We start from the raw sequence: 11,805 nt of genomic DNA, 5'->3' as shown, positions 1-11,805 counted from the left end.
CTCAGTGAAAGCAACATGCTTATATACGCATCTGCTCTACACAGAAACATCACAAACGTCCTTGCTTGTCCTTTTCCCTGTCTGCCAATTCCTTCGTTATTTTCTGCTGTTCTGCATTCGGTTCAATTGTGTAGAAACTGTCTATTGTATTTTACTTTCTTCTGCGAATCGTACCGGCATTTTATGCCCAAATGAGCCTCTCAGGCAAATATGATAGTTTTCTAGCACCTATTAATGTTGGGATCAAATCCAAGTTGCACCAAAATAAAACTCACACATTCATTTTCTTTTTATTTTCCCAACTTACAACTAATTCAGCCTTTGTGAAAAGACACACTGCCATGTACATTACTCTTTGTGATTACGCGTCTTTGCTTTTCAAACATTGCAAGCTATCTAACTTGCACTCTATCGAACAGAGTTGCAGACACTGTCACTAGCACAAAGAACCACGGCTGGGGAGCCACGGTAGAATCCCCGGATGCTTGGCAATCATACAGCTCGGCGAAGATGTCCAGAGTCCTTGAGTAAATCTTCTTCCTCCGTTCCAAGGACACAGCACAAGCTGAGTTGAGGCCTTTCTCGCAGCATGCCTTTTCCATTCTGTTTATACTGGAAAAAATAAGAGGGTTGACTGAATTATTTATGCCAGCTAAAAGTTCGCGACTATTGAATAATATGATAACGGACAGGCCTGTCTAAGGCCCGTTTTAGCTTTATGAACGGCGTTATGACGTTAGTGAACACAGGCTTTTTTTACAAAAAAGCTAATGATGAAAACTTCGCCTGAGAGCATCGTTAACCATATTATACGTTGAGCACACCACTCTACCCGCACTTGCAGCATTTACTACAAGTACGGCTGAAGTAAGGTATGATAAAGTAATAATGAGCATTAACAAGTACAACTACGGCTTTCTAAAGGTAGGTTATAAAGCTAGTTCAAAACTTGCGCTGTTCTTTCAATAAGGTAATTACCAAATTCAAAGGCCACTGGAAAACAATTTTGCCAGACCTAAATGCTAGGCGCAGCCAACGACTGGAAGTCGGGCCATCCGCTTCATATTGTGCCATCCCATAATCTTAAAGAATCCTGCTATAACACAGCGAACATGTTCGTCAAGTTTGAAAAGTCGAAGGGGCCATGTCGAAAATGCGTGGACTGGAAGCCACCCACGTCAGTAATTTGTCTGCTGAGAACTTGTTCTTTACATAAAATACAACTACTTCTAACTCAAGGTGCTTTTAGACATTTTCAGAATTCATGACGGAGAGAAAGAAACGGCAGCCAAAGAAAGAAACTTGTAACGTGCCCTACGTGCATCTCCATTTATTTTTCCTTTATCTTGACTACATATTTGTCAGTACTGTGATGCCTACTCGTATATTAAACTGGAGTAAAACTTCATAGGGAGGCTGAAATGTACTCCATTGCCTGAAAATAAATTGCGAACTTCACATGGCATATGTTCTCTCTGCTTATATGCCTTCTATTGCATAATACTAAGTGCCGTCTTTTGACCCGTGAAACTGCGGAAGCAATTGTAGTGGCTCAGTGGGGCGTGGAGTGAATCCAACATAATTAAATTTACTCGCGCTGCACAAGTGCAACATTGGACGAAACGATAAATTTAATCTAAGCAAAGCCATGGCAAGCACGGCGTCACTGGTGAGCATGTTATTTTACTGATGGCGTTCAACATTCTAGAGTGAGTGAGTGAGTGAGTGAGTGAGTGAGTGAGTGAGTGAGTGAGTGAGTGAGTGAGTGTGTGTGTGTGTGTGTGTGTGTGTGTGTGTGTGTGTGCGTGCGTGCGTGCGTGCGTGCGTGTGTGTGTGTGTGTGTGTGTGAGTGAGTGAGTGAGTGAGTGAGTGAGTGAGTGAGTGAGTGAGTGAGTGAGTGAGTGAGTGAGTGAGTGAGTGAGTGAGTGTGTAAGTGAGTGAGTGAGTGAGTGAGTGAGTGAGTGAGTGAGTGAGTGAGTGAGTGAGTGAGTGAGTGAGTGAGTGAGTGAGTGAGTGAGTGAGTGAGTGAGTGAGTGAGTGAGTGAGTGAGTGAGTGAGTGAGTGAGTGAAAACTTCATTGAGCTCTAGTAGAATTAGAATAGAATTTATTGATAGGAAAGACAGAGAGGTCGACCTGAGCTAGTGCGCTCTAGTCTGCTACTCTGCACTGGGGAAGAGGGAAGGGGAGTGAAAGTATTGGGATGGATGATGATGATAAGAGAAGTGGTGAGTGCTTATGTACATGAGACAGTTGCCTCGCTACAGCCGCTCGTCGAGCTTGGTGTCCTGCAGGAACTTCAACAATACTTTTGTTGCACTATTAATTGTGTTCTTCTGCGGCTGGGGCGGATTCTTCAGGGGAGTCTTCCCCCTTGTGTCTTCCCCAGAGGTCTTCACCCGCTGCGTCGTCCGTCCTCTATCGCAATGGTCGGCTGCCCTCATTGTAGACAAACATTTTGGCCACGATTGCTACCTGTGTACCTTGTGCTCCGCAGTAATATCGAGCACCTAGGTTTTTAAGGTAGACCTAAGTACATAAACGTAAACCGTTGATAGAAATATGCCACTGGGGACAGGCATAAAGTGATTTAGAAAATTTAAACATTATATCCTATTTGAAATTTCGACTTTTGGGCCTTCTGCTGCAAATATGCTATGCACCATGTACTGTGAATACGAAATGAAAACTTTGGAAACTTTGGACACACGAACGTGTACTAATGTTACCGGACATTTTGCCACCAACTCGGCTACTTCTTCAAAGGCGACTATAGTAGTGCAGGGATAGTACATCTTTCAACGCGGGCAATTTACACGGTCATGAGGATGGTCTGCATACTACCCTTCCAGCATCTAAGGTTCACTGAAGTGCCGCATGGGCTTGGCCATGATGGCGGGTCCTGAGAAGCCCGTTGCTATGATATGTGGTTCATAGCGTACGCTGATTGCGGTTCTGAAAAACTGGCCAATGGGCTTAGAGAAACTGCTCAGCTTACTTTCTTCTCGTAGTGCATAAACACGTCATAAAAAGGGGGAAAAATGTATTACACAATATTTATCAGCTGAACTGAACGAAGCTTTCTATGCGAACACGGTTCACTTGAAAAAGTTGCCTGTCACCTTTAACGTGCGTCGAACAAAGCTAATTATGACTGTGCGTCCCTTAATCTATGATTTTATAGGAACGAACTTACTTTTTTAACTTCTCGCAATAAGCCCGTCCATATTCTGAAAAGACGATGGTCCACGTTCAGAAAATATGGCACTGAATAGGCATGGTCGCGGATTACAATAATTTCTGATAGCGTACATAAAATGAACTTGCCGGTGACAAAATGCTATTAGTAAGAAGAGCCCTATGAATTGCGACCGCTGCTTTTGACTAATAGCACTTACTACTTTGCGAGGCACAAGCTGCGGACACTGCTCTCCGAGCCTCGAACTGTTGTTTTCTTTAAAATAAAGAACATGCAATTCACGAACTTCTGATGGTAAAATAGCTAGTCGAGACGGTTGTCCTGCTATATGATGAACATTAAAAACAAAGAATTTTGGAAATATGAAAATTATACACTGCAGAATGGCTGCACTGCAACTTCGATTAATCGTTTAGTGACTCGCACACTCAATTCACTATATTCAAACATTAAGCGCGTAGACTCGAACTGTCGTATACTACACAAGCGATTGACACAGCGTTTAGAGACAAGAGGGAAAGTGTTCCTCGATGATCTTATGCACTTGCTCGTAACTGCGCTGTCCATTCTCGGTAGAGTCTGCATTTTCTCTGAGTCAAGCATGATTATGGAAACGTCTTGTTTTCGTTTAAATTTACTTTGATAGGCGCAGTGCCCCGGGTTTTGTTTATCTTTTCACCATGTTCCATCCCAACCAAACGGCCTTTCGTCAAACACTAAACTTGATTATCTATTACCTTGAACACGCAGGGTTTTCCTGCGGTCATCACGTTTTGTATAAAACTACGTAGCGCTGTCTCTCCCTTGCACATATGTATTTATCTGCTCCACAATTCTTCGGTCTTCCTAGGAGATTCTTGGGCACGATGATAATAGTGACAGTGGAAGAAAATGAGTTTACACAAATGTGCAGCCCGAGCGTAGTATTAGATGTCACGCTTGCAGAAGGCATCAACACCGGGCAAGCATTTCTATTTCAGCGCTTTAACTTTATTCCCGTTAGTTTTATGCCCTACAGAAATAATAAAGTTAAAACTCGATTTAACGAAATGATGACCAGGCTCGAATTATTTCGCTATATCGGGAAGTTCGTAAAATCAAGAAAGGAATTTTTTGCTCCTTCAAAGTCTAAAAGTGCAGCGTAGCGAGACGCTAAGGCTATCGCTACATTGTATTTGCCGCTAATCCAGCCATCTGTCGCATAAGCCATGAAATAACGATAGCAACCACCGCCGCCCCTCCCGAGGCGGTGTTGAGTCGGCTGTTCCGTGCACGGGCGTGGCGGGCAGCCTCGCAAAAATAAAGCTAGGCATGTGACCATGGCGCTAGATGTTTTAACGCGATAGTTTTAGAGCGCACGCTCTAAGAACCCGTCTGTGTCAAAATTAGAAATCACCGCTTTTTTTACCGATTTATTTCAGGAAAACCTTCGTTAAATCGAGTTCAGTCAAGTTTGTTTCATTAATTCAGGTTGATAATAACATTGAACCGTATAGGTACTTGGCGGGGAATGTAAATTTTTTCGTTAGATCGGGAACTTCGTAAAATCTGGTTTCGTTAGATGGAGTTTTACCTGTAGTTACACAAGCTGAAGCATTAAAAATCTCGCAGCCATATGGCACACTCACCTACATGGTAGTTCGGGAGAATAATGGTCATCATATGTTGCATTAAATAGTTCCTTGTATTCAGCAGCGCATGCCTTGAAGTTCTCGACGTTTGTGCAGTTTCTAGCCATGACGAAACCTAAGGACAAGATTACACCAAAATGGGCATTAACATCATCACAAATGACGCCACGTGCCTATTCTATGCCGCTTTTTCTTGCGGCCCCGAGGGCGCCTCCACAGAGCGCTCGAAACAAAGCGCAGAAAATGCCAACAGTATGTAATGACGTTAACACCGGTGCAATGTTTCCGCATATTGCTATGGCTGCCTCAATGGGATCCTGTTAATTCTTTAAAGCCTTTGCATTGATTTCTTTACACTGATTTCTGCGATGTGAAATTTATCAGCGTTTCCTCCTATCTTCTCGTACTCCTTGCTCAATTTTTCTTTGTAATAGGTTCTTGAACGTACTTTTTTATAATGACTAAAATCTTCAAAACTGTAACTACATGTTTTAGCATGGAAATCAAGTTTCTTCGATTTGGATAAAAATATATTTAACTTTTGTACCATTTGTATATTCAGTAGCATTTATATCAATCCATGTTTTGAATTCTTCTGTCGTTGCTTACTTATTATTGCCTATTTGGCATTGCATGCAAGCTATTCTGCTATATAACTCTATAAAGACTGCAGCAAAATATTGTGCGAAAATCCAGGAAGATTTCTGTAAAAGTAAGCGAAGCGTGCGTTTTGTCTTTTGGTTGAAGCAACTTCACGTTCTATGTCATTCTTCACATGCCGACAGGCCGCTGAGTCACCTGCGTTTTGAAAGTGTTTAGGAGCCACCTCTGTCTCTATTTCTGAGTGCATTGTTAGTGCATGGTCGGTATGGAAAATCACTGGACTCTGCGAAAGGCCGTAGGTGCCGTGTGTCGCTCGTTGGTCTTAGAAGTGAGATGAAGCGCGTCTTTCACTACGTGTTCTGACGCATGCTCACCTCCTTCCTCGCGTGACAGCCAGTCATCCACCCCGTGCGTAAGCGCCCGAGCAACACTCAGATGAGTACTGCATGCCACGTACGCTTTGTCACGGAAGCCACGACCACCGATGATTCCTTTGCATTACCTCGCTCTATAACCGTCGCCTTCGGTTATGGAAACCGATACTCCACTTGTGTAGCAAACGTAGCTCGAACTGGTTAGACTTCTACATTCGCACAAAAGAGTTGCGTTCCTGATACTTCACCAGGCTAATGGTTGTCTCAGGCCCGATAAGTAAACTCTAACGCTGTCACGGCTTGTCACCCACTCGCCGTTTCGCGCCGACAGGGTATACAAGCCGGTTGGTTGTTCCGTACTCAAGCGAACACAGCGAAGGATTCAGAGTCGGGAGAAAGAGACAAAAAATATATCTCTACTGACAACGATATACAAATTAAAACACAAGAACACTAACACACATGCACTTATTAATATAGATCGATTATGGAGACAAAAGAAATACAACAAGCAATTAATAGTGCATATAAAAATTAACACTACATAAGAATACACTTGACGGTTGTCCACTAAACAGAGTTCAAAAGAAAATAAATGATGGCATACGCATGGCCGGGCAGTAGCAGCAAGTCCATAAAGCGCGGAGTCGACGGCAGAGCTGTCCCGATGAATTCTGGCGAGCTGATCTCGTTGCAGTGGATGCGAATGCTGTGCTGGGGTTCCCGGGAGTCTAGATCTGACGACGTCCCTCCAGCAGGTTGAGCTAACTTGAGGGGAACTACCGTGAGCTTTATTGCAGACGTTGGTTTGCATCTCTTACGCCAACTAGTAACTCGTAGTTCAGACAGGGCTAGGTGGCCCAGGCGACATTGGACGGCACTAGCTCCTTGACGCTTCTCAGCAGATCATAGGTCCAGCTTCTAGACTGCTTAGCTGGGTCTAAAACGCGTGTTTAAATAACTTCTCCTTTCCCTATTTCCTTGAATCGGGGAACGGTAGATATTGGTGACGATCCAATCACGTTCACCAAATTGTAGATCCGGCTCCTCAAATGGCCTTGGCCGCACCCCTTTTAATTAGGGGCGAGAGAACGAGTGATTCACCCAGGTGTTAGAGGTCGCGCGCTTGCATTGCACTACAGGCACACACGCACATACTTGAGTCCATGGCGAGTCTCTAGTGTCCGTTCACAAACAAAGAAAAAACGACAGCAGCCGCCCATACGGCGCTGTCGGCACACATACACTGTCAGCACTTCATGGACACGGTATTGCAGAGACACCACATATTTCTGGGTATTCGCATCCCTGCCGTCTTAGCAAGCTTCTCAGTGCTCGCGCGGGGCAGAGAATACACAGGAGTTCTTACAAAAAGCCGTCGGGGCGTCATGGTCGCGCCAACAACAAAAATGCTCTAAGCTCTTCGACTTTTAGTCGGCCGACTGCCTCAGTGGCCAGCAATACCCGTCTTGCTTGCCAGTTCCTATTTCCATGACCTTTTGGCGCCCGGTGATCGGTGCTTCGCCGAATCGAATAATGCCGCACGGTGACAAACGCGAATAAGATACCGCACCTTTCGTCCTTTCTAATTCAGAAGAACTTATTTCGTGGCGTTTTGCATTTACTGGGAGAAGCCACACGAAGGGGCTTTTACATACTTGCGCTTATGGTTGAATTCGTCCGACATACGCGACGAGGTACGAAATTCCGGATTATTTTCCAGACAAAAAAAAACAACGTTGTTTACTGACGCCGTTGCTGCCACAAGACAGACTCGTCCACAGCATGCCGGAGATGGTTTTTTTTTTCGTTTGTTACTTCCGTATTTCAAGTAAACATAATTAATTTCCCTGTGCTTTCTCTAGATTCGTTGTTATTTCGTGTGTAGCTGGCAGAAAATTGGGCCCCTTAGATTCCATTATTCATACTCATTCATCAGCGAGGGCCTCAAATTTGGCAGTCATGATGCCATGAGGTAGCATAAGGCGGTTTACGGGCCAGTTCCTTAGCTATTAAAGGGCCCCTCACCAGGCCTGGCCATCTTGAGCTGACGAGCGCAGAACATACAATGCGCGCCAACGATCGTGTTTGCAAAGAATTACATCGCTACGCGCCTCGGAAAGGTCTGAAATTTCAAACCGAGCGCCGTTTTTACTTCTCCTCGCGGCCTCTGCGCTACAAGCCAGACGATGACGTACTCTCGTCCTTGCGCCTACGTACTCGGGTCCGCAGTGTGACGTCACTCGTGGTGACACGTGACTTCTAGAATTATTAAGGACACCATCTGTTATTTGTGTGATCTGCTGCTTGAATTGACGAATTGAAGTTTAGAGAAATAATAAAACACACAAACGGAATATACGCGTTGTTTTTGTTTTACTTCGCACCGTAGCAAGAGAGATGTACTTCCGCTTCGTCTGCTTGCTGCCACAGTCATGCCGTCACGTGCGCAGGTACCGAAACTATGCCATTTTCTACCGTGTTCCAGCGCCTGATCATGTGCTGCGATCCGTTTGTTGTCTCGTGCGCTGCGCGAAGGAGGCAACAGCTCATGCACGACGCTGTCAACGGAAGTGCGTAACGCTGAAAAAAAAAAAGCGAGGAGAAAAAAAAAATGAAGGCAGGGCCTGTGACGTTTGCGTCACGCGATCCTCGAGGTCCGGTAGGAGAACGCAGGGAAGGAATTTCACTTGCGGAGGCTAGCCGGCGCAAGTGGAGAAAGCGTCTTGTTTGGCCGTGGAGCCCACCTGCTGAATTCATGGGTTCGCGGCACTGAAATATTTTTATTTCGGCTGTTAATGAGCCGATTTGAAAAACTTTTTCGGCAGAACGCTCCCTAGAGGACACGTAACAACTTGCAGCGTATGACCAAAATTTTCCATGGGGCCTGGTGAGGGTCCCGTTAAGCTCAGTACTACGTGACATCCGCGGTTTAAAGGACGTTCCACATCCGCTGCCTAGGTCTGGAGCGCCGCTGGCCTAGGCAGCATACGATTTATGCAGGAAACATAAGATTTATGCAGAACAAACACAGTCATGACGCCACGCCCATTGTTTAGGATGGTGAGCAATGAAGTTCCGCTGAACTTTTTATTCCAAGCACTGCATCGAGCTAGGGAAGAGCGCTCAAGCAGAAAGGCTCGGCAGTGAAAATTGAACACTCGAGCTTGTGTCCAGAAAACAAAGCAACGCTGAATTGACTATAAATGTCTATACCTATGCCATGTTGCGTCCCAAAACGGGAATGCCCATTCTTTGGGTGTTTCCCACGAGGCAGGCTCTTCCCCCGGCGCTCGCCGGGACGGCGACGGGGCTCGACGCCGACTTTGACGGTCATATCATATTGCGTTCGTATCGTCTACTTCTTTTTGTCCTTGGTCTGGGTTGCGCAGCACACCCCTATGAATGTGTTAATTGGGTCAAACAAAGACGCTCCCTTCGAGGCGACAACAACCGCTGCACTCCTTGGAAACGGTAACGAACGTGAAGGCCAGTCTCGTGACCCTGACAAGCTGACGGTCACGGAGAACAATGAGCCAGTGTCGACGACTTCCGTGGAAACAGCGTGGACCCGTTTCCAGATTGCCTCGTCATTGCTTCGTAGGCGGGTTAGAAGGTTCGACATCAGAGGCGGAGTCCATCAAGGTGGTGCGACCATGGGTGAGATTTTGCGAACAGTTCGACCATTATGATTGGCCAAGACACAGTCATAAGAATACCTCGTACAATTGCCTAGGGAAAATGACTGTTTTCAAAGCGGGAACCTTTGGTGCAGTGAGGTGTGTGCTGTGCTTGCTCAGACATCTAGTGATCAGAAGTTTAAATGCGCTCCGACATGGAGGGTGCTCCCATATCTGGAGTCAGTTGTGTAAATATGTAAAATAAATCAATTTCTCGTTTCCTTCAACCTTGGATCGCATCTCACCAACAAGCACCTTTCGGCGTATGATACGGACGATGGCCTGGGTCCGCGTAGCCAGCTTAGTACGACGCCCCGGTATAGCGCAGGCCAGCTACCATATTTCAAAAGCCCCGGCACCGGCAGCACATGCAAGCGACCCTCTTTGTGGGGCCCCAGTCCGAACCACGGACCTCAAAACCGGATCCCCCCAACAGCTGCGAGGACGCTCGGCGGTCGTCGAATCGTTCGATTTCGTCTCTTACGCAGTTCAATTACTCACGCGCGCGTTTCATTGTACATTCCCGAGGAGCGGGTGGGGCCGAAGTCGGCTGGATAGCATTCATGGCATGGTAAGAATCTATGGCCGTATTTTATACGGATGGATTTAATTTTCCACAGTTTCGCCCGTCGTTATTGTACCAGACGCCGGTGCGCCATGACTATAGTTCGGATCGGCCACTCGGCACGACACCCACCCTAGTGGCTTGGCGGCTATGGTGTTGCGCTGCTAAGCACGATGTCGCGGGATCAAATCCCGGCCGCGGCGGCCGCATTTCGATGGGGACGAAGTGCAAAAACGCCCGTGTCCCGGGCTCGAAATTAATCTGGAGTCTCCCACTACGGCGTGCCTCATGAACAAATCGTGGTTTTGGCACGTAGGGCCCCGAATTCGAATTCACTTGGCACGACATATGATAAGAGGTAAATGGACGACGACACAACGAGCTATGGAAAGCAGAATGGTGTTGTAAGATTAAGGGGAAATAAGAAGAGAGCAGATTGGGTGAGGGAACAAACGCACGTTAATGACATCTTAGTTGAAATCAAGAAAAACAAATGAACATAGGCAGAGCATGTAATGAGGAGGGAAGATAACCAATGGCCATTAAGGGTTACGGACTGGATTCCAAGAGAAGGGAAGCGTAGCAGGGGGCGGCAGAAAGTTAGGTGGGCGGATGAGATTAAAAAGTTTGTAGGGACAACATGGCCACAATTAGCACATGACCCGGGTAATTGGAGAAGTATGGGAGAGGCCTTTGCCCTGCAGTAGGCGTAGCCAGGCTGCTGCTGCAACTGCTGCTGCTGCTGCTGCTGCTGCTGCTGCTGCTGATGATGATGATGATGATGTTGCGAAAATAATGAAAAATGTATGCCACACTAAAGATTCTGGGGTTTGACGTCCCGAAACCACAATACAATTGATATTCTTCGGCGTGCCTGATGTGATTATGAGGCACGGCATAATGGGGGGACTTGGGATTAATTTTTACCAGCTGGGGTTCTTTATTGTGCACCCAATGCCTGGCACACAGGCGTTTTTGCATTCTGCCTCCATTAAAATGCGGCCGCAAGGGCCGCGTTTTCATCCCGGGACTTCGAGCTTAGCAGCGCAACGCCAAAGTCACTAAGCAACCCCGGCTGGTCCTAAATTCCAGATACAAAACACGGCCCCCGATAGGTACACATATCGCTAAAGAATTGAGAATATGCACGGATGATGCGGTACAGCAAGTGCACTTCGGGCAAGAGCAATAAGACATTAAGTAAACCGGATGTCCCATGTAACTTAAACCAAATTTTAGAGATACCTAGATTATGTTTTGCATTCCTTCTGAGTAAATAATTAATCCAAAATAATTGAACAACTCAAATGACAGTGACAACAACTTTATTAGAGTATCCTGAGGAACATGATTGGGGGGAACCGAAGGCTCCGCAATCAAGTTGGTGGCTCCGCCCACGACGGGACAGGGAGGTGGTGACTCTCCACGACTTCGCGGACCCTTTGGACGGCCTGTAGTTGGTTCGTGAAATCTGAGCTCTTCAGCAAGGCGTCCCACTTGGACTTGTATTGAAGGTCGGAGCCCGCGTTGTACGGGCACAGCCAGAGCATGTCGTCGAAGGAGCAGCGTGCATGAACGCATTTGGAGCACGAGTGCGGGAAGTTGAGGTCTATAGGTCTATCCAACTAAGCGCTCTGGGGGTGAAGTAGGATCTCGTCTGTAGGAGCCTGAAAGTAACGGCCTGAGCCCTGTTCAGTTTCGGGTTGAGGGGAGGGAATTTTGTCCTGTTGTGCTTGTGATGCGACGTAATTTCGT

At 46.4% G+C, this 11,805-nt stretch overlaps 1 protein-coding gene across 2 annotated transcripts in view; it reads right to left on the bottom strand.

Annotated features, from left to right (window-relative positions):
• Positions 1–278: 278 nt before the first annotated feature.
• The window catches only part of LOC139052217 (uncharacterized), a 122,411-nt gene continuing 110,884 nt past the window's right edge, over positions 279–11,805 (bottom strand). The window contains exons 4-6 of one of the 2 annotated variants that reach the window (XM_070529314.1): positions 4,826–4,943; positions 3,195–3,228; positions 279–612 (exon numbers count right to left, since the gene is read on the bottom strand). In XM_070529314.1, the coding sequence (XP_070385415.1) occupies positions 493–612; positions 3,195–3,228; positions 4,826–4,943 (272 nt within the window). In that variant the 3' untranslated portion in view covers positions 279–492. The remainder of the gene's footprint in view (positions 613–3,194; positions 3,229–4,825; positions 4,944–11,805) is intronic. The other variant, XM_070529313.1, reaches the window with a different exon arrangement.

Source organism: Dermacentor albipictus, unplaced genomic scaffold, assembly GCF_038994185.2.
Source record: "Dermacentor albipictus isolate Rhodes 1998 colony unplaced genomic scaffold, USDA_Dalb.pri_finalv2 scaffold_20, whole genome shotgun sequence".
NCBI lineage: Eukaryota > Metazoa > Arthropoda > Arachnida > Ixodida > Ixodidae > Dermacentor > Dermacentor albipictus.
Note: the sequence above shows the minus strand (reverse complement) of the source record. Positions and strands in the feature narration are given on the sequence as shown.